The 22,425-nt window shown below is 41.6% G+C and overlaps 1 protein-coding gene across 2 annotated transcripts; it reads right to left on the bottom strand.

Moving 5' to 3' along the window:
- Positions 1-229: 229 nt before the first annotated feature.
- On the bottom strand, positions 230-22,060 carry MCUR1 (mitochondrial calcium uniporter regulator 1). Of its 2 annotated transcripts, none has more exons than XM_055406695.2 (9): positions 21,508-22,060; positions 15,009-15,128; positions 11,801-11,904; positions 11,153-11,254; positions 10,127-10,168; positions 9,251-9,322; positions 6,126-6,179; positions 4,595-4,709; positions 230-3,634 (listed from the first exon to the last, which is right to left on the bottom strand). In XM_055406695.2, the coding sequence occupies exons 1-9, from the start codon at positions 21,920-21,922 to the stop codon at positions 3,579-3,581; spliced, it is 1,080 nt and encodes a 359-aa protein (XP_055262670.2). In that variant the 5' UTR covers positions 21,923-22,060; the 3' UTR covers positions 230-3,578. The 2 variants fall into 2 exon arrangements, with proteins under 2 accessions (XP_055262670.2, XP_088687243.1); XM_088831117.1 differs by having other exon boundaries at positions 230-3,378.
- Between the last annotated feature and the right edge of the window lie 365 nt (positions 22,061-22,425).

Here is a 22,425-nt window from a genome sequence, read left to right as displayed (position 1 = left end):
GTAAGAAGTGGAAATGTGAGGTGCCGGGAGGTGAGTTCCCACGGCACCTTCGTCTCGCTCTTCCTGAATTTTGATCATGTGTGAGAAGCAAAGCAAACTCTTTGCTCGAGCTCATCTGATTCGGATTTCTATCACTTGTAACTTGACCTTCAGCTTTTGTAGAAACTTGCATATAAACTGCATTTTCCCTCAAACAAGGAGTTAAAACACTTCACCCCAAGCATGCTAATAAGAGTCTTTTGAATAAAAATTTATTTTTTAAATCAAATAACCACTTTCAAATGTATCCTGTAGGCAAATCCAAATGTGTAGGTTTTAGATTTTTAAAATGACACATCATTATCATACACAACTGGAAGGAAAAAACAGTAGAAACAGTGTAGGCAGAAGTTGTTCTAAATGTGAACAGACAGAAGAGTATTCTAATCACATAAGATTAAATATTTTATTTTAGATCAGAACAATATTAGGCCCCCTCTGTTATACAGTAAAACGTAACCGAACATTTGCTTAAGTAATGAAAGGGTTAAGAAACGATTTGGGTTATAATGAGAGGAACATAAGTTATAAATCTGCAGGAAGGTTGGTATTTTCCAAATGAAACCCTGATAAAAGGCTAAACAGGCTCAAACATTTCCTATAAAGAATAAATCACTCCTGATTAACATGTTTTTGCTCCAGTGTCAGAAAAGTCACAACACATGTGATGAACGTATGTTAAGAGCCAGTTTTCTAGACGTGAGTTCCACAGTGCAGTCTATACAACATTTGTTCAGGAATGATGCCAAAATTCTCAGAACACGGCATATCGGGGGGAGAAAGGTCCCTGCCAACGCTGACACAGCTAGTTAGCAGGAGAGGCTGCAGAGGAGCCTGGGACGGAAGAAAGAGCTCGTCACTCTGTGCAGCAGCAAAGGGACACGGCCCAGGCCAGGCCACAGACCCTGCGGCTCAGGAGTTTGGTTTTCAAAGAGCTCAGAGCAAGATGGCTGGTTTGAGTCAAGCCTTTCTTCCTGAATCAGAGACTTCTCGACTGAGGTACTTAAGCGGAAAGACGAACATCTTCAAATGTAGTTTTGTTAGCTACCGAGCTGGAAAAGTACTTAGTGGAGGGCTGAGACCAGCAAGGAAGTCAGAATTCACGTTTCCTCTAAAGAACCATACACACAAACAGGCTGGCTTATGAAAGGAACAGGAGAGGAGTCGGGCTGCAGTTTAAGCTATTTTTAAAAAGATAAAAAGCAGGGGAGTGTAGAGAAGGTACGAGGAACCTTTTGAGCGGTTTATGCATGAATAGGAAATAAGGACTCAGGCCACTTGACATTCAGGGTTAGGAACCTCTTCCTGGAGGGGTGATCTTCAGGACCTTGCTATGGCCAATTCCCCCATGTGCTAGACGCAGGGAGTTCCGTCGGGCATCTTCTCCCTTCCAAGTGCTAATGCCGAGTTTCCTCTAAGCCAGCTGAGCTCAGGAACTGTCACGTGGCATCCGGCTGCAGCCACGTGCAGGGTCACAGACGTCTGGGCGAGCGCTGGGAAGGGTATACTTGCATTTCTGGCTCCTGTGCTTTTAAATAGAATGTATCTGACTAAATAGAGAACACGGTCCCGAACCTGCAGTCCAGGCCACCGAGAGGAGAGTTCATCGTTCCCAAGGCCATTGAGGCGCGGGCAGGTACTTGGAAGGACTCCACTGCAGTCAGTGATGGTCTGGACCAAGTGACAGGTGGGTGCGGCCCACCCTCACTAGGAGGAATGTCACATGGAATACTTCTGGCAGAGGACAGAAAGTCATCCAGCTGAATGTTAAAAAATATTTTATCAGAATATAAGGTCACTTTGCGAATGCGTTGGTGTTCGCTTTGAAACAGAGCTGCAGACAGTGCTTTTTCTTCCTGGGACTTTCTTTTGTTGGAGCCTGTGTGCTCCAGCCTCCTTCTGGCTCTCCCTAATCAAAGTCATGTTGCAAAGGTGGGCTTAACGGGAGGTCACTTACTTCACTCTTTAATACTTAGGGCAATTGTTAAACTGTTAAATGTATTTTCTGGAGAACCTTCTCTGAAAGGGAAAGAATATATTGATAAAGTCTCTTTTGCGATAGTTAAGACAACTTTGGATCTAGTTGAAAAAAGATTCGTTTTCACTTTGAAACTGACACCACGAATGCCAGCGTATTTGATTTTCATACTTATCTGGAGCTCAGACTCTTTAAGTTACACAAATATTCTCGCACAAGGCAATGACTTACAAAGTTTAGAAATGGCATCCAAAGGACAGAGGACAACTCAGTCACCGCTGTGGATGGAAGAGTGATGATGGGCGCTTTATTCCACCAGTGTGATCCGAAGTCTCTAAGTGGTTTTTCCACTGGACCAGGTACGCACAGATATGCACACACACGAGTGAGAAAGACAGGAAGGAGACATCTGATGTCATCATTTCTTGAATGCTTATTCTCTTTACGCGCAGGTCATTCAAGTAAGATGAGAATGTGCATTTCCAAACCATCCCCAAGTTGTAATCTGTTTTAAGTGCAGAGGTAAGGTCGCTATGAGAATGTCTTTAACAATCAAAGAAATCAACCCACATTAGGCTGATACCTGGCAGGACAATTCTCTAATTTTCAAAGCCTATGACCTGAGCTCGTAATGGGCAAAGGTGTCTTCATTAAAGAAATTTCTGAGTAACACCTACACTATCTAACTCTCAGTATTGCTACAGACATTATACCTTGTGCTTCCCTTGTATCGTGTACAAAGCTGAAGAAGGCCATAGGGTGACGATCACACGCACTGAAGTTGACTTCCATGCCGAGAGTGAGCACGTTTTCCAGGGAGGCAGTGTCATCCCTGGAGCATTATGATAGCTCTCAAATCAAGAGGAAGAGGAGAAGGGACTCAGTGAGGGGGAGGGGGCAGAGGAAGTCTGCACAGCAGGAGGCTGAGGCAGTCTCCACCCTAATCATAATACTTCATCAGGCAACAGGATTTTCCAGCTGGAAGGCACATAAACAGTAAGCGGAATAATAACGAAGATAATGGAAACTAAAAGAAAAAAAAAAAATCTCTCTCTGGTGTCAAGTACAGCGTAGCATGAGGCTACCGACTGGCTGGACTTGAAACACCACCTCTAACCCAGGGACCGGGTGATGTCAGGGTGAGGAAGATTCGATGCTCTTGGTTTGGTTAGCACTTAGTAAAGCTCCTGTGCCTTTACATGAAGGCACAATGACCCCCCAATCCTTGATGAGACAGATTTAAAATTGCAGCGTTATACACATATCCACTGTTGCTATGTCCTGCAATTTAGACCGAGTTCACTGGTCCAGGGGAGTGGAGTCCTCCTTGCTTTGTCCACCACTCAGAGTTATAAAGTTAACTAAATAGAAGAGATGAAAGAAGCAGTTATGAAATTTCTTACTTCTTTGCCTTGGTTATATGTCCATCATTTGCATAAAATAAATAATATGCATTAAATTAAAAAATCAGCATTATAATTAGAAATGAGAAAAAAAAATACAGCAAGAATCTGATATTCTTAAGGCAGAACAATAGAATGCTCTTTAAGTAGACACTTTATTATATCCACAGGCGATAAAATCCCAGAGCTACTGTTAGGCACGTAAATACAGATCCTGGAAGAAAAAGAACAATTGTGCACAGTATTAGTTCTATTAAAAGTTACTTGCAGGAACATCATTTTACTGAAAAAACAAACAAACAAACAAACAGGCATTTATCCTCCAAGAAAGTAAAACCAAACCCAAGAAACCTGGCTTGTTCACTGATGTGCCACAATCCACGAAACACCTTCCTATTAAAAACCCACATCTGATATCATCATCTCCAAAGGACAAATGCATTCAATATCCAAGAAAACTTCTCAATAAATGGATAGAATCCCAAGAATTCTGTGGTCATAAAGTAAATGCACATGTACCACAGAGGGACACACTCTTTAACTCTGTGAGCAAAATTCTACTTTTAAATACTATTTTACTCCAAAATATCGATCCAGAATGTTAAATTTGAGTTAAAATAATGGTTAAGTAATTTTTTTTTTTGGTACGTGAATTTTCTTTCCCTCTTTTGGCTCAAAAATTGTGAAAGCAAAATAACTCCTTATAAGAAGTGTCACCCACCGAAGTACAAAGATCACAACTCAACTATGTGTAAAATAGTCCATCTTGAATGTCACTAAAAATAATTACCAATAACTACAGCTTGATGATAGCATCTCATCAAATTTAAGATGCCATGAGTAGTAGCAAACAAAGTCATGTACTTTACAAAGAAAGAAAAAAAAAATATGATACTTTATCTATTGGAAACTGTAAGATGCCTTCTAATTTCAGAGATGTTAAAGCATGAAAAAAATGTGCTAGAATCAATGAAATGGAATATGTCTGTGACTTAATTTATACATTTATCTTGGGATAATGGTGGTCCAGTGGTCAGGACTCTGCACTTCCACTGCAGGGCACATGGGTTTGATCCCTGGTCGGGGAACTAAGATCATGGAGGCTCGGCCAAAAAACTTTACAATTTTATTTATCTTCAGTTCATTTTAACTATCTAAATGTAAGACGGCTTACCTGCTAAATATTTAATATTATCAAGCTTGTGCGACTCAAGCATGGTTTTCAGGCCAGCAACCTCGGTGTCTATCTTTCTGTCTGTCTGTGTGACGGTCCGATCCTGCTGGGCGTGCTTTTAAAACAAAGAGATTCACAGCATTAAACCACACTGGATTTGTCCCCTCTGCCGACAGTCCCTGAGTCCCTCCCCGACAGGGTGCAGTCAAGGTACACCCATGGTCAGATTAAGGAGACCTGAGCTTTAGTCTTGAGTTCTACTAGCTTCATGCTATATTCTGTTAGTCAGGGCCTTAGGTATCTCTAGGCCTGTTTCCTTCAGTTTGAAATAAAGATAAAAAGTAACACTGGCCCTGTCTTCACAAAGGCTGTTTGGAGAATCAAGTGCGTTTACTGATGGAAGAAAGCTTTTATAAATTATAGGCAGCTTTACAAGTAAGATTAAGATTAGGAAGCTGGTCTGTTCTCAATGGCAATGAATACATCTCCTCCTTCTGAACTCCTCTCAGTAAAAGGTATACAAAACATGCTTTAAAAAATGAATGGAATCTTAGGTAGGTAATCTAAAAGCAACAGTGCTTGCTGGACACTATTTCTATTCACATTTTTTAAAAGTTTTCTTCTTTTATAATTCAAATACCAAATGTTTTATTATGAGGCTTGGCTATACCAAGGGCCTATATGAGTTCTTTCCCAAATATAATAAACCAGATACATGGTTAAATTAGTTAACTTATTAATTAATTATATAAATTAAACCAGATACATAGTTAACATCCAAAGGGTAGTGAGTTTGGCTGTTATAAAGGGTTTGTAAAGGTTCATTAATGTGAATGTGTAAAAGCATGGGAAATACTTCACTAAAAATCCCAGGGCAAGTAAGTAGTCCCCCGTGGTGCATAGTTCAGGTAATGAATAAGGAAATAAATGTGTGGAGGAGTAAAATATTCCAGAGGATGAGTTTAGTATTCTCTCATGGAAGTCTCTTCCAGGTTTCAGAGGTCCCAGGTAATAAGGACGGAAAAGAAGTTATGCATGCCATAAATTAAAAATATAGTAAAAAAAAAACCAAACTCCATTCCTTATTTATTCTTCAATTAAAATAACGAAGTATTTTGTTAAGTAACAAAAAAACCCCGTGATACTCCACTTCTGGGTATGTATACCCAAAAGAATTAAAAACAGGGACTCCAACAGATATCCACATGCCCACAGTTACAGCACTATTCACAATGGCCATAATAATCAAGTGTAGTGTGTCCATACAAGGGAATATTATTCAGCTTTAAAAAGGAAGGGGATGCTGACATATGCTACAACACGGATGGGCCTTGAGGACATTAAGCTAAGCAAAATAAGCCAGTTACGAAAGGACAAATACTATATGATGCCACTCACACGAGGGACCGAGAGTGGTCAGATTCACAGAGGCAGAAAATAGAATGAAGGCAGCCAGCGGGAGGAAGAAGGAGCTGTGCGTTTAATGGGCAGAGTTTCAGTTCTGCAAGGTGGAAAGTGAATCTATCCTTACCAGTGACACCATTTCTGTTTTTATTTCCAGCAGCTTCCTTTCGTTTAACGAATACTGAAACAAACATGGAACACAGGTCAGATTCTGATTTATTCCTTTATTTATTCCTCTCCTCTGTCTCTGGTACCTTAAATATTCTGGTCTCAGTACTTCCAAGAATATGTACCACGAGCAGTCACCCCTAGGCAGCCTACCTGCCTTCTCCTTTTGATCTTTTTTTTTAATCTTATTTGTGTTCACTCTTTGCTTCAACATCTAGATTCCCTTTTGTCATCCTTTACCCCTCTCGGTTGGTTTTCTTCTCATCTTTTCGCTGTGATGTCTCTAAGTCCCTCCCACTATTATAACAGCATTTCCTGGGACCAATTTAGATGGATGCTGAGTCATAGGCTTTTCAGCTTCGGGAGGGTTGAAAAAAGTAGGGTAACAATTCAATTTAGGAGCTAACCCATCTTAACTACAAACAAAATTGGCACTATTTGAAACTGAGACAAAAGAGAAAATATATAAAGATGGGAAAAAATAATTTCAAGATTATTCTGTGACATAGATGTTGCCTTCTGATTATAAAACACTGTAAATACGCAGATTCAAGAAACACATTAAACCATCACATGTTGGTTTTAATCGAAAAAAACCAAAAAACAAACCCATGTGGGCACTGTCACAATCCAATGTTATTAAGGGAATTGATTAGTTCTATTCAGAATTAAAATGATATCTTGCCTTTTTTGCTGTTAATGACTGTGTAATTCTGTCAACACTGAGAGCAAAATCAGGCATGTTTCTTTAGTGGTAAGCATCAGGATTTGCCTAAGCAAATAAAAATCTGTAATTTAAGGGAAGAATTTAAAAAATCCTCAATAAATTAACACTGTTGTTATCAGTTCAGTTCAGTCGCTCAGTCGTGTCCGACTCTCCGTGACCCCATGAAGCACAGCACGCCAGGCCTCCCTATCCATCAACAACTCCCGGAGTACACTCAAACTCATGTCCACAGAGTCGGTGATGCCATCCAGCCATCTCATTCTCCATCGTCCCCTTCTCCTCCCGCCCCCAACCTTTCCCAGCATCAGAGTCTTTTCCAGTGAGTCAACTCGTCGCATGAGGTGGCCAAAGTATTGCAGTTTCAGCTTTAGCATCAGTCCCTCCAATGAACATCCAGGATTGATCTCCTTTAGAATGGATTGGTTGGATCTCCTTGCGGTATAAGGGACTCTCAAGGGGTGAAATTAATGCTTTTGAAGTCTCTAGAAACTTTCGAGCTATAAATATCCCCCTATGACTACCAGGGGGATAAGCATTGTTTAGGAGTTAAAAAAAATAACCCAATCCCCAAACCAAGAACTACTTGTAGGACCAAAGAACGCTCCAGGGTTTCAGAGGGAGCTACGCACCAGATGACCACCAGAGGGCAGGGTGGAATGGGATTTTCTGCATCCCTTAAAATCCCAGCTCCCACTAATACTGATTCAGCCACAAGAGAGACCAAATCTCGACACTGCCATGGTTAGAAAAGTAGCAGCTATCGGGAACCATACCCCTCCACCCAAAGTGGTTCATGGGTTATCCTACATGTGAAACTGGCTGTGAGTATCACCACAGTCAATGCTGCTGGAACAGTATTCTAAGTGCATTAAACAAAAGAATGAGAGGCTTGGATAGCTCATCTTCCTCAGGGAATGTTAAACTCATGCTAGTTGCAGACTAGCATACTGCTGTCCTGCACTTCAGAGTAATCTGAATTTAGGATTTCCAAAAAGGATTTCTCAGCTAGGTTAATCTGTTCTGTTCAGTCGCTCCTGACTCTTTGTGATCCCATGGACTGTAGCCTACCAGGCTTCTCCATCCATGGAATTCTCCAGGCAAGAATACTGGAGTGGGTTACCATTTCCTTCTCCAGGGGATCTTCCCGACCCAGGGACCGAACCGGGTCTCCCGCATTGGAGGCAGACGTGTTAACCTCTGAGCCACCAGGGAAGCCCTAGCTAGGTTAATAAGTCACACAAATTCACTGACTTGAATCCATGCTCACAGCCCGTATCTCCCAATCTCTGAGATCTAGTTCTTCCTGACTTTGTTGCTAGAGGCATCTTCCTACAAGTGGATTCAGAATTCCTGCTAAGCCTATATATAACCCTTAAGGTCAAAGGTAACCAAAGGAGCTTTTCGTCTTCTAGAAACTAGTCATATGCTAGTGATCATTATATATTTTAGCAATACTAAGTGATTGCCTCTTCATGGTTAAAGGTGTTTCAAGACTAGAAAGGCAGGTAACATTGGCTTAATAATTCTTTTGTATATCATATGGGAGTTTCCCTGGTAGCTCAGTGGTAAAGAACCTGCCAACCAATGCAGGAGACACAGGTTCGATCCCTGTTTTGGGAAGATCCCCTAGAGAAGAAAATGGCAACCCAATTGCCTGGGAAATCCCATGGACAGAGGAGCTGGCAGTCCATGGGATTGCAAAAGAGTCAGACATGACTTAGCAAGTAAACAACAACAAATATATGTCATACATACATATATATATCCCTTCTGCTTATTTACAACCCATATTTTGTGGTATCTTTTTGGTAATGAAAGTTTTACTTTTCAATTATTTTTCCTAATTGAAAATTTCAATTTAGTGTAACTTAAAGAACCATTTAGAATTTGCATTTCAAAACAATGCAAAAAAATTCATTAAGATTTCTCTATTAAAAAAACTATATGGAAATAGTTTTCAAACTTTCAACTTTTAATGTAGAATTTAACATTATTTAATATTTATAATTTAATATGATTCAAGTCAGATAATCAACTTAACTTCTGCAAAATCAGGACCAGTGGAGATTTAAGTTAATATCAAAGAGATCAAGATAAAACAATTTATTCATGTCTAAGTGACAAATAGTTTAGTATCTCTGAAACAAACAAGATTCAAACTTGACCTGACCAAGATTTTAATGTTACTTTTTAAAGTCCTAATCCAAAATACAGTTGAAATAAAGAAACACCATGATTATCATATACAGGTAAATATTTAACAGTATTTATGAACTGTAAATAACCTTAGACTTGACCAAGTGTTCTGTCTTGCAAAGAAATTAATTCATATTCTATTTTTAAATAAAGAAACATACCAATTCTTTCACTCTGCTCTTTTCTAGATTGAAGTCTAATTTGGTATCTGTTCGGACTTTGATCACTTCATCCTAGTGGGAGGGCAAACATCAAAGACAGAAAGAAATCCAAAGTGAGAGATCCAAAGCCTTGCAGATATGAGCCTGGGTCCACTGTCTCCTCTGCTCCACTGGAGGGGTCGAGGGTAGGGGCCGGGCGTGTGTGGAGAGATGGAGCTGGAGACGAGTCAGGTCAAGAGAATGGTTAAACCATGTATGCGGGGACTTCCTGGTTATTTATACAGATAATCCCCTTTTATGTTCAAGTCAGATCACAGCGGGTTACTGTTGCTTTTTAACATCAAGATTCCTGATACAACCACCTTGTGGAATTTATGAATCAAGCTTTTCTCTGGACAACTTTGGAAAGCAGAGATGGACTCAAGTGAAATATTAGATTCTGGTTCAAATAAAGCTTCCTGACACTCATCAAAACCTTTTTCTTATTTAACACCAACGTCTTTTCCACTTAAAAAAAAAAAAAATCAAGCAGCTGGCATTAGTCAGCATTTTAAAATCACATGTAATCCTTTTAAAGACAGTCTCTCCTAAGAGAATGTAAAGATTCCATGTGGCTGTTTTAGAAAAATTTTATGTAAAAATGACTTCCTTCCTTCTGCATCACAATTTTCTTAATGGATTTGGTTACAGACATCAGTAACTTATTCTTTGGCTATGTTCTCGGTTAAATCTTCCAATATGTATTTTTAAGACACATCACACAAATATTTAACAGAGAAGTAGGTTTTTAAGAACACATAAATATTTTGGACATTATACTTATTACTGAACTAATGTAATTATAAATGAGCAAGCAAACAGGAATGAGGATCTTACCATTACTTGTTGTTTTAACCGATGGAGCTCAAGTTTTATTTTCTAAAAAAAACATTAAAAAGAAGTCAGTCAAGGATATGGTTGGAAGGTTAGAAGAAAAACATAAAACTTGGTAATAAACAAATATTACAACATGCGTTTATGAGCAAGTTCTTCAAGTTCTTTCCTCAACATGAATTTAGCTATGTTTAGAACACAGCCGTTTAACTGATTAGTCTCAGAGGCAGAAATGATCATTAGTCATGCCAGGATGGTACTATAGACACGGTGTGTCTTGCGGGGTTTCGATTCATGTTGAAGGCCACACACTAGTAACACAACTGTCTTCAATGGTCTCAATTCCCTCCAGAGATGCTTTAGTACCTCTTTCATGTTTCCTTTTAACCAATTCTGCCCTCAAATAAATGACTTCAAGATACTTTCAAACTTTATCTTTTTTTTCTAGCAAAAGAAGGAGTGTTCTGCTAGGTGGGTTCTTATAAGATCAAGACTAACAGGTGATAAATGAACTTCCTTCATGGGACTCTAAATAGGACTGAAAACAAGAGGAAGACGTGAAGGCAGTACCTATTGAAACACTGATTTCATACGCCCACACTTTAAGTAAGACATGAAGAGATATTTTACAGCAGCACTTATTCATAATAACCTCAAACTGGAAACAGCTCTAATATGCATGACAGTAGAATAATGCAGCATGTTCCGATAATACTGGGAACGATCAAAGAGAGTGATCTATTGCTGCAAGACACATTTGTGATTCCATGGATAAAGTTCTGGAAGAGCAAAACCAGTTAACGGCCATGTAAGCTGGGATTGTGGTTTTGGCTGTGGGAGGAGTGACCAGAATCGGGAGACAGCAGGTATTGGGGTGCCGGTCAAGGACTGCTTCTTCATCTGACTGGTAGTCCATACTGAAAATTTACTGAGGTGTACACCTCTTGGTACACTTTTGTGTACGCACATTATATCTCCATATCCTAATAGAAAAACACTTGATAAATATGAGTGGCTCTTTAGCTTTACCTCATTTTCTGATCTGAGGGCTGAAAATTCACTCTTCTCCAAAATAATCATGTCTTTTTTCACGTTAGCAATCTGAGACATTATTTGCTGAAGAGTGATCTCCTGGGAAAAGAAAAATGAAACATAACCTCATCTGGCCTAGGAAGTCCACCTCCCACCATCTCAACCTGGGGTCGTCTTAATGAGAAAGCAGGACATGGGCACATAGAAAGAGGTTCAGCAAGGTCCTCCTCTGTCTCGAAACGAGAAAAGAGGAAGAACTCAAGGCCAGCATCAGCACCAGATGACTCACAGCTAACAGTGGCAGTCAGAGGACCACCAGCTATAATTCCAGCCACATCTCCGTTTATTAGAGCATTTTGGTGTTCAGGCACTCAGTTGTGTCTGATTCTTTGCGACCCCACGGACTGCAGCATGCCAGGCCTCCCATCTCCCAGAGTTTGTTCAAACTCATGTCCACTGCACAGTCGACTAGAAGAGTTAGTTTTCAAACTTAATGATTCTACAGAAGTTGAAAAAATAGTTCTGAATAAATATATTTTATGCCACTCTAGCCATTTGCCTCTTGTCTATATTAAAATTGCTATATGCTGGGACTTCCCTGGTGGCCCACTAGCTCAATCTGCTCAAGAGCCCCGGCAAAGCTACCTGCTGCATCTTGGTGACCATATCTTTGTAGATGATATCCATGTTGGCCTCCATGATCTTGATCAAGGCAGATACGATGACTTCTGCTTGTTGAGTAGTAAACCCTAGGCAAACACACAAAGACAATTACTCGGGAGACTGTAGTTGTCAGAATTTAAAAAAAAAATCCTTCATAGAAAGGGAGAAAATACAAAGTTACACGTGCAGGTGAATGTCTGAATTCAGAAACAGCTGGAAAGTTTAGCACAGCAAGAGGGTGGAGTCTAGTCACAGGCTATGATGTATCTGGGACAAGTAGGACACATGATTTACACTGTTTCCTCGTGTAAAATGAGGGCTGGGGCTGGCTGAGCTCTGACGTCCCTCCTAGGGGTCAAAAACCATGTTTTCAGAGAATGACAGGAGATACCTGCTGTGCAAGGTCAAGTGAAAAGCTGCAAGACTCAAAAATACAGATATTATACAATATATATTATTGCTTTTGTAATTTATGAAAGAGTCTAGGGAGCTGTTATTTTCTTCTGTGTTGTCTTAATTTTCTAAAATGGATATGACTTCCTTAATTTTAAATTAGTAAATTAGTATATATTAGTAAAAAATAATTACATTAAGTAGAGAAAGTTTTATTTCCAGCACGAATAGGTCAAGTCAACGGCTATATAATAATAATTCAGCTGTTAATTTAATGTTAAAAGACAAAATCAGTTCTTACATTTTTTCCTCCACAATCTTCCTCAATCACTAGTGAGGAAAGCCCAAATTGGAAGGAATATGTTCTTTTATATTCAATAAATGACGCTGAACTGAATTACATAAAGACTCAACTTAGCTGTGCTACTATTTTTAATAACTATAGGTGCTAACATATTTCACATTGAAAATTCTAATTAAAATGCTTAATTTTAAATACTTAAGATGCATAAGTACCTGATATATAATTCTTTCTGTTAAATACTTTCATCTATAAAACGGAACGGATAAGAACTTCAGAAGAATGTACTGATTCTTATATGGCATATTTGTCTGGATAAGGTTATACCTGATTCAATCTGGATGAGATTAAGCATGGGACTATACTGAAAAAGAACAAAGAAATTCAAAGAAGACAAAAAAACCTCCAAAAACCTATTCTTTTCACTTTATTCAAAATCCTTTTATTTTCAATGTGTGGGTCATGAACAGCTAGCAAAAAACATCACTCAAATGTTAACAGTTTAGCTCTGGCACGGGGATTCAGGGTAGTTTTTCTTGGTTCTTTTTTGTTTTCCCAATTTAAAAAAAATCAACAAGTCTTTTGCAATTTTAAAAATTTATTAATAAGAGTTCATAATTCAACATAATTAGGCTTGGGGATTATAAAGAAAAGAAAAAGAGAAACCAAAGTGGACTTAAACACTGATAAGAAAAGAGATAAATTTTACAGCCTTATAATTTAGAACCACCTAGAGGAGGAGAAAAGATAAGAATAAGGAGAAGTTAAGCCTGAAAACTTCTGGGATCCCAGATGCAAATGAATTCTTTGTAACAATAGGAAAGAGAGGTGGGACAAAATCAGGGCCAGTGTGATCATAGACAGAGGAAGTTCTGTGAATCAGGAGACATAACTCCAGAGGGGGGGAAAAAGGATAAAGGACAGAACATTTCCCAAGGGGTCCTTCCTGGTCTTACCCTAACCCAGCCATCATCTATGTAAGCACTTTTACATCCTACACCCACTGGGGTCCTCACATCACTGGTTTTGAAACAGGCAAATACTCATGGGCCAGGGTTTTAAATCAAGAAAAGTAGGAAGTACATATGTTGAAACATTCAACATCTATTATTTTTAATTTGTCAAAAATAAATAAATGGATTCTGAAAGGCAGGAGGAGAAACAAACCCCACCTTTCAAGGGAGAAAGGCTTTGGGTCCACTGCAGCTACCTGGCCACAGTCACGCTTAACAAAATGAATGACGTCCTCTTAACAGCATCAGACATCCAGTCCATGTAGAGATGCTCCTATTATCTCTGGAATGTCTTTTTTACAACTGGTTACTTCGAATACAAAAGGTCCATGAAAAAGAAAAAAGGAAAGAAAAAGAAAAGTGGAAAGACTTCTGCTTATCAAGATAATTTTAGATGCCCCTCTTACTTCTACTTTTCTGAGTAGAAAGAAGTCTTGGTGGAAAAGGTTGACTGTTTCAAGATTGAGAAGAAAAAGCTGTAAAAATTATCACAGAGCATGTGACAGTTTTCCCAACGTGCATTCAAGGACATTACTTAACACTCACAAGGGCTCTCTGGAATTCTGAGTACACCCATGCTCCAGAGGTCGGGGCTGGGAACTGAGAAGGGAGAAAGACTGTGACACCACGCAGCTGGAAGCTGGCAGAGCCTGAACCCAGAGCTTCCAACTAACCCACGCACGCACAGAAAGACCCACCCCATCACTGTATTCTGGGCAGACAAAGCACATCAACACAGGGCGGCTTTTCAGATATGAACACGCACAACTGTATGGATGACTATACAATAGCACAGACTGATTTACTTCAAAAAATAAGCTGTGGTATCTGAGATTCTGCGTTTGAGAGCATATGTGTTCACGGTTTAAGGAATTATCAATATAATATGTATTAAACGTACACTGTGCATTTGTCAAGATTAAATATGAGGCGGCTACCTATATACTAAGAGTACTTCAATAGCTGCCATACATATCAGAGTAATCTTTTACATCAGTTGGTTCAACAGCAGTGAGAGGAAATGTCAGAATGAATATTTTTTAAAAACCACAGTAAGCTGAAATGATCAATAACTGCTGCTCCGCAACATTTTAATTTCACGAAAAATTTTAGAGCACACGAGATTTCACAGGAAAAAAACTGTCCCTTCTGGCCTTACACAGCTGTCCTAGAAGTCATTCCTGAGTTTTGCTGGCGTGTGTCTAATTTTTAACCTGTAACACTATACTTCCAGAGTGATGTTATAAACATACCCTTCACTTGGACAAAGAGAAAATGTAGGAGAAAAGTCGCAATTGTATTGATGAAGCAAAAATGCCCTTTAACAGAAAAAAACAAGGACTTAAAAAAATGGAGACTGATCAAAAGGTGACCTGTAGACTTCAAAGTCAAAGAGAAATATGAGAAATGAGGTAAGACCATCAGGAAGCCGTAAGGTACAGTGTTTCTCGATGGCACCGAGTGATGACTGGCAGAGGCTTACCATTCTCCTCGAGGACACACACTAAGGCGTGGGTGTCAAAGTAGAGCTTCCTGGCCCCGGAAGAGGCGAACTCTCTCCTTTTGCTGTCCAGCTGTAGGTTCCCAGCACAGAGACTCAGCTCTAGAAAGGAAAGGACACTATGGTTCAAAACAGGACCTGATGGTAAACAAAAGCAACTCAGCATCAGGGGGAAAAAAAAAGGCATACCTCAAAAGCCTGTTTTTTTAATTAACAACGGCTTTATTGAGATACACCTCACAAGTATATGACTCACCCATTTTCAATGCATGGTTCAGTTGCTTTCAGTATATTTAAAGAGCTGTGCAATTGACCCACAACTAGCTTTAGAACACTTTCATCAATCCCAAAGAAATCCTAGACCCTCTAGCTACTCTCTCTAATTTTCCTACTCCGTGCCCCCCAACCTCGGCAATCCCTTAGTCTATTTTCTGTTTCTATGAATTTGCCTACTCTGGACGTTTCATTTGAACAGAGTCATTAGGTATATGATATCTTGTGACTGGTTTCTTTTACACAGAGTGGTATTTTCAAGGTTCACCCCACCGTGTTCTATGTCAGTATCTTATTTCTTTTATTGCCGAATAATATTTCATTGTACAGATACACCAGTTCTTTTCTTCTTTTAACGCAGTCATCAGTTGAAGGACTAACTGTATGAAGGTTCTAATTTCTCCACATCCTCAACACGGTTATTATCTTTTTTTTATTATAATTATCCTAGTGGGTGTCAAGTGGGATCTCTCTGTAGTTTTGATTTGCATTTCCCTGACAGTTAATGATGCTGAATATCTTTTCACGTGTTTACTGGCCATTTGTACATCTTTGGAGAAATATACTTTCAGATCCTTTGCCCATTTTTTAAAAATTGGGCTATCTTTTTATTACTGAGAGTTGTTTTTTTTTAAATATATATCTTAAGGTAAGTCCAATTTATCATTTTCTTTTGGTCCTTTTGCTTTTGGGGTCACAAATAACAAGCCACTGGCTGATGCGAGCACAGAGATTTACCTCTGTTTTCTAAGGGCTTTGCAGTTTTAGTGCTCAAATTTAGGTCTTTGATCCACTTGAGACAGTTTCTGTATATGGTGTGAGATGGGGGTTCAACTTCATCCTTTCACATGTGGATGTCCAGTTGTCTCAGCACTATTTTCTCCCTTAAATTGTCTTGTGACTCTCATCAAAAATTCAACCGATTTTAAGTGGGTGGGTTTATCTGTGGATTCTCCAGTCTATTCCTTTGATCTAGATATCTGTCCATCTGCTAGTGCCCCATTTTCTTGATTACTTGTAGCTCTGTAATATGTTTTGACACCAGGAAGTGAGTTCCTTTTGTTCTTTTTCAAGATTGTCTTAGCTATTTTGAGTCCACTGCATTTCCATATAAATTTTAGGATTATATCTTATCAATTTCTACAAAGAACCTTCTTAGAACTGTGATAGAGATTGTGTTAAATCTGTAGGTCCATTTGGGGAAATAGTGCCACCTTAAAAATATTAAAGTCTTCCAACCACGAACATGGAGTGTCTATTTATTTAGGTCTTTAATTCCTTTAATAATGATATATATAGATTTCAGAATATAACTTTTGTGCTTTTGTTGTTGTTGTTAAATTTAAGGATTTTATTGTTTTTGATGCTACTGTTATTGGAATTGTTCTTTAGATTTTTCAGACTATTCATTGCTAGTATATAAAAATACAACTGAGTTTTGTTTTTGTACAATTTGTATGTTGATCTTGTATCCTGCAATCTTGCTAAATTTGGGTATTAGCTGTGAAAGTATTTTAATGAATTCCTTAGAGTTTTCCATGTACAAGGTCATGTCATATGTGAATAGTGATAATTTACTTCTTCTTTTACAATCTGGACGCCTTTTCATTTTCTTGCCTAACTGTACTGGCCAGAACTTCTGGCACAGCGTTCAACTGAATAGTGAGAGCAGACATCCTTGTTCCTGACCTTGGTGGGAAAATTATCTTGTCTTTCACCATGAAGTATGAAGTTCACTATGGGTGTTTCAGATGTCCTTAATCAGGTGAGGCAGGTTCCTTCTGATCCAAATTGGTCACGAACGGATTATGGAATTTCGTCAAATTCTTCGTTTTTCCCACGATCACGTGGTTTCCCCCCTTTACACGGTGAATGTGGTGTGCTACACAAATTGGTTTTCTGACGATACGTGAACCTGCTGTTGCTGAGATGGAAGCCCACTGGTCATGGTGTTGACCTCCTTACGTATCGCTGGACTTGGTTTGCTAGTATTTTCATAACAGATATTTGTCTGTAGTTTTCTTTCCTTGACTTTGAAAAAGTCTACCTTTGGGGAGACATGTTCTAACAATTCATATATTACCTGTTGTATGAATTTCTGTGCGTTTAACCACAGGTCCAACCTGTTTTGCAAATTTGTTTCAAGATGCTCATTTGTTTTTTTTTAAATTTTTTTTGGCTGCTCCTCATGATATGTGGGACCCTAGTTCCCTGACCAGGGATTGAACCTGCAGCCCCTCTACATGAAGGGTGGCGTCCTAACCACTGGACAGCCCAGGAAGTCCCTCCTGGTGCTCATTTGAAGGAGGTAGCATAGTAATAGTTTTCTGGTGTTTGTATTCCACAAACCATAAAAATAGTTTTAAAAAGACAGGGAACAACTGCAAAATGAACTTGCAATTTTTATCAAGAAAGGCCATTTAAACATAATAGTTTCTCATTCTTACAAGCATACTAAAATTGGCAGCAAAAGAAAAAGAGAGATGGGCAATCTAAAATAAAAATCTTTCAATTAAATGTAATAAACATAGCTATGTAAAAACCAGTCCATCCTAAAGTAAATCAGTCCTGACTATTCATTGGAAGGACTGATGTTGAAGCTGAAACTCCAATACTCTGGCCACCTCATGCGCATAACTGACTCATTGGAAAAGACCCTGATGCTGGGAAGGACTGAAGGTGGGAGGAGAAGGGGATGACAGAGGATGAGATGGTTGGATGGCATCACCGACTCAATGGACGTGAGTTTGAGTAAGCTCCACAAGTTGGTGATGGGCAGGGAGGCCTGGCATGCTGCAGTCCATGAGGTCGCAAAGAGTCAGATACGACTGAGCGACTGCACTGAACTGAATATAAAAACCTACTACTACATCTTTGTTCTTACTTTTCTAAGATGCCAGGTGTAGAAGAGTGAGAGAAGACAGAATAGTCATCTATTAATTCAGAGTTCAAAGGTTTTCTCAGTTGCTCTCCTAAACGTCCTTCAGCTGATCAACTCTTATTCTCATCCCCTAAACATTCAAAGGAAATTCCAAGTAAGCAAAAATGTGACATGGACAGGACCTTACGAACCAATAATCACTTTGCACCAAGCACTGTTTGCAGACCAACAAAATATAAAATACAGCAACTACTGTATGTATGTGTGCATCAAACAGTAAAAACAAACAAAAACAAACAAAAACCTTGAGAGTTGCTTAGATTCAAAGAAGCACTCGCCTACAGTATAAGGCCCTTGACAAGGCACACAAAGCTCATCCTAATTTAGCCCACTCACCCCTTTAGCTTTTGTTCTGGCCACCTAGGCTATTCTGTTTCCTGCACTTTCAGACTCTCTACTCCTCCTTAAGCTGGCTTGCTCCCCTTTCCCAACTGGTGAATTTTAAGCATCCCTTTTACCCCTCTTCACCTAATCTGACAATGTGCTAAGCGCCCATTATGTTCCCGGTGGGGCATTATGCTACCCTGTAAGGTTCTCTCTGCTAACTCCTCCCAGGTAAGGGAGCAGCCTGTATTCCTTATCTGTGTTCTCAGCCAGGACAGACAAGCCTATCATTCACTTACTACATTTATTTCCATGTCTATATCATTCCAATCTCCCCAGGAGTGTCCAGTCAGTTATTTTTGTATCACTAGCATTTAGCAGAGGTCCTGGTACATTGCAGGCCAGAAATAACAACAAAATATCCAACTGTATGAATTCTTAGATCCAGATCTGTAGACTGTCTACAAAGAAAGTTTGAGATGAACTAATTTCTCCTCTTCACCTACAGTTTTCCATTTCCATGTAAGTGAGGTCACTGAAACCTGACACCTCTGTTTTCATCCTTTATTTCCAGCCCTGGGCAAAAACCGGCCTTTATGAGAAGAGACCCCGGTACAGAACAGCCCTGGCTGGATGGCAGGTGAATGAATGAATACGCCTCCTACAGGTCTCTTCACAGGCCACCCCACCCATTTCAGAACCATGCTGGACTATTCCATGGGTTAGAGAGCTTAAAAATATTTGTGTCTAGAACTGGCTTGATGCGATTATTCTAGTCCCAAATTCCTTTTCTCTAACAACAATAATCATTCATGTAATTTAAAATAATACTGCAAGCTTATTTTAAATAAATATTATTGGCTGAAAAATGGAGACGGCCTAGTCATGTGCCACTTGACCCTCCAACCCCAGCTGATAGGAGGTGAAGTCCATCTTGCCTCCATCACAGGGCAGGGCCTAGGGACACAGTAGTACTATGGCACCAGAAGCAGCTCTGGCCCACTTTTCCTTCTTCATTGTAACAACAAATTGAGGTCCAAGAACCGTGAATTCCCAGAATTAATAACCAGGAAACAAGGAAACTGAGCTCTGATACGTAATTCTCTTTTGGGAACCTTCAGCACATCAAAAGCATATACAAAAGAAGCCCAGAGTCAGCCCTGGACAGAGGAAGAAACTAAGCACAAAGTTCCTATTCATAAACCATCCTTCGGTCTAAGTAGCTCTACAGAGAATCCTGGACACCAAACAGACCACTAGACTGAAGACCAAGAAACAAAATTCTCATTAGCTCATGGGATCTTGAGAGGAAAAGAAATCATAAGCTACTAGCTTGTCAAAAAAAGAGCAACAAAAGGCAAAGTACAGAAATAAAGACACAATTTCTGCAGCACACTGACAGCTGACCACTCATTTCCCGTCTCCTACACAACTCTCCATGCTTTGTGAGAAACTAACCAGCTTCTTGCCCTGCCAAGGATATTCTTAAATTTCAGAAGCAACCAACATTCACCAAGCATTTCTGCTGAGGAAAACATTTTTTTAAATAGCCATCAGTGTGGTTAGGGAGAGCCACTGATGTATATGTATAGATTCCCCAAAGTTCAGTTAAGTTGCTCAGTCGTGTCTGACTCTGTGACCCCATGAATCACAGCACGCCAGGCCTCCCTGTCCATCACCAACTCCCGGAGTTCACTCAAACTCACGTCCATCAAGTCGGTGATGCCATCCAGCCATCTCATCCTCTGTCGTCCCCTTCTCCTCCTGCCCCCAATCCCCCCCAGCATCAGAGTCTTTTCCAATGAGTCAACTCTTCGCATGTGGTGGCCAAAGTATTGGAGTTTCAGCTTTAGCATCAGTCCTTCCAATGAACAACCAGGACTGATCTCCTTTAGAATGGACTGGTTGGATCTCCTCGCAGTGCAAGGGACTCTCAAGAGTCTTCTCCAACAGTTCAAAAGCATCAATTCTTCGGCGTTCAACTTTCTTTACAGTCCAACTCTCACATCCATACATGACCACTGGAAAAACCATAGCCTTGATTAGACGGACCTTTGTTGGCAAAGTAATGTCTCTGCTTTTTAATATGCTATCTAGGTTGGTCATAACTTTCCTTCCAAGGAGTAAGCGTCTTCTAATTTCATGGCTGCAGATCACCATCTTCAGTGATTTTGGAGCCCCCAAAAGTTAGACTTTCGCTAATAAATAACGATTACCCCAAATTATTATTTTTTTTTAATCAACAGTTTTCAAGATAGTTCACTGAGTCTGCTTAGACTTTCCTCATCTCATGCAGGGGAGTGACTGATCTCACGTTCTCAAAGTATTTAATCAAATGCCAACTTTTCAATGAAGCTTATTAGGAGGACTCCATTTACATGAATAACTGGAGGACCACTCCACTTCCCAACCTTTACCCCCTCTATTTTTTCTGACAGCATTTATCAGATGTTATTATATACATATATAATTATATATAATATATATGATATTTCTATAATATGTTATTATATTATATACATATAATCTCCTTTGCTAGAATTAAGCTCCAAGAAGGAAAAGAGTTTGCTGACCGATACACCCTAAGTACCTGGAAAAATGCCAGGCAGAGTAACGAACCCAAAAGAGGGTCTGAAATTAAACTGTGAAACAATCCCTTCGTCTCTCACAGCTTTGCGCCTCCCATCGCAAGCCTACTACTCGCCGTGTGTGCACCCGACCCGGGCGATCTGCAGAAGTACGCACTCCCTTCCCGCAGCCATCAGTCACAACCTGCGCCGTGCACCGGGCGCCAGCCTCCCGGAGGGGCCGGACCTTCCCGTCTGGGGAAGCCCAAGTTAGCGCGTGGCCCAGACGGCGGGGCCGCACAGTCCCCACGCCCGGGAGGAGCGCGGAGACCTCGGCCGGCCCGCCCAGCTCCCGCCGCCCCGGCCCGGCCCTCACCTCTCCTGGAGGACGCCAGGGCGGCCACCCGGCCGAGGCACCGGGGGAGCGCGCCCGCCGCCGCCGCGAGGCCCGGGGCCAGGCCCGGCTGGCTTCTGCACGCGCCGCCGCGCCCGGCCGGGGGGCCCGCGGGGGCCGGGGGCCCGGCGCGCGGGCGCTCCCAGTCCGCCGGCGGCCGGCGCGGGGCCGCGGCCGCCCGGCGCGGGCAGGGCAGCAGCAGGAGGAGGAGCGGCGGGGAGGCGCGTGCCGCGCCGCCGCGGGCCGCCGGGGCGCCGGGGAGCGCGGGCAGGAGGCGGCGCGCGCGGATGCCGCGGCCGCCTGGGCCTCCAGCGCGGCCGGCGGCCAGCAGAAGCAGGAGCCGTCGGCGGCCGGGCGGGCACTTCGGCCTCTCGGCCGCGACGAAGCCGCAGTCCATCCCCGACGCAGTCACTGGCCCGGGAGCGCGCTCATGCCTGTCACGCGCGGCCCCCGCCCGACACCTGCGGCAGAAGCGAGCGCGGGCGGCGGCGCCGAGTCCGCCCTTTCCTGCCCGCAGGGCGAGGCTCGGGGCCCGCGCCGGGGGCGGGGCTGGGCGGGGAGGCGGGGCTCCGGGCACGCTGGGGGCGGGGCTGGGCGGGGAGGCGAGGCTCGGGGCCAGCGCCGGGGGCGGGGCTGGGCGGGGAGGCGGGGCTCCGGGCACGCTGGGGGCGGGGCTGGGCGGGGAGGCGGGGCTCCAGCACGCGCTGGGGGCGGGGCCGGGCTCGTCTACCGGATGCAGCACCCGAACAGAGGCGTCTCCGGTTCAGTCCCTCAGTCGTGTCCGATTCTTTGCAACCTCATGGACTGCAGCACGCCAGGCCTGCCTGTCCATCACCAACTCCTGGCTGCTGCTGCTGCTGCCGCTAAGTTGCTTCAGTCGTGTCCGACTCTGTGCGACCC

Source organism: Moschus berezovskii, chromosome 23 (genome assembly GCF_049115385.1).
Source record: "Moschus berezovskii isolate FMDL1 chromosome 23, NW_MosBer_1.0, whole genome shotgun sequence".
In the NCBI taxonomy this organism is placed as follows: Eukaryota; Metazoa; Chordata; class Mammalia; order Artiodactyla; family Moschidae; genus Moschus; species Moschus berezovskii.
The sequence above is the reverse complement of the archived record's forward strand: the minus strand, read 5'-3'. Positions and strand labels throughout refer to the sequence as shown.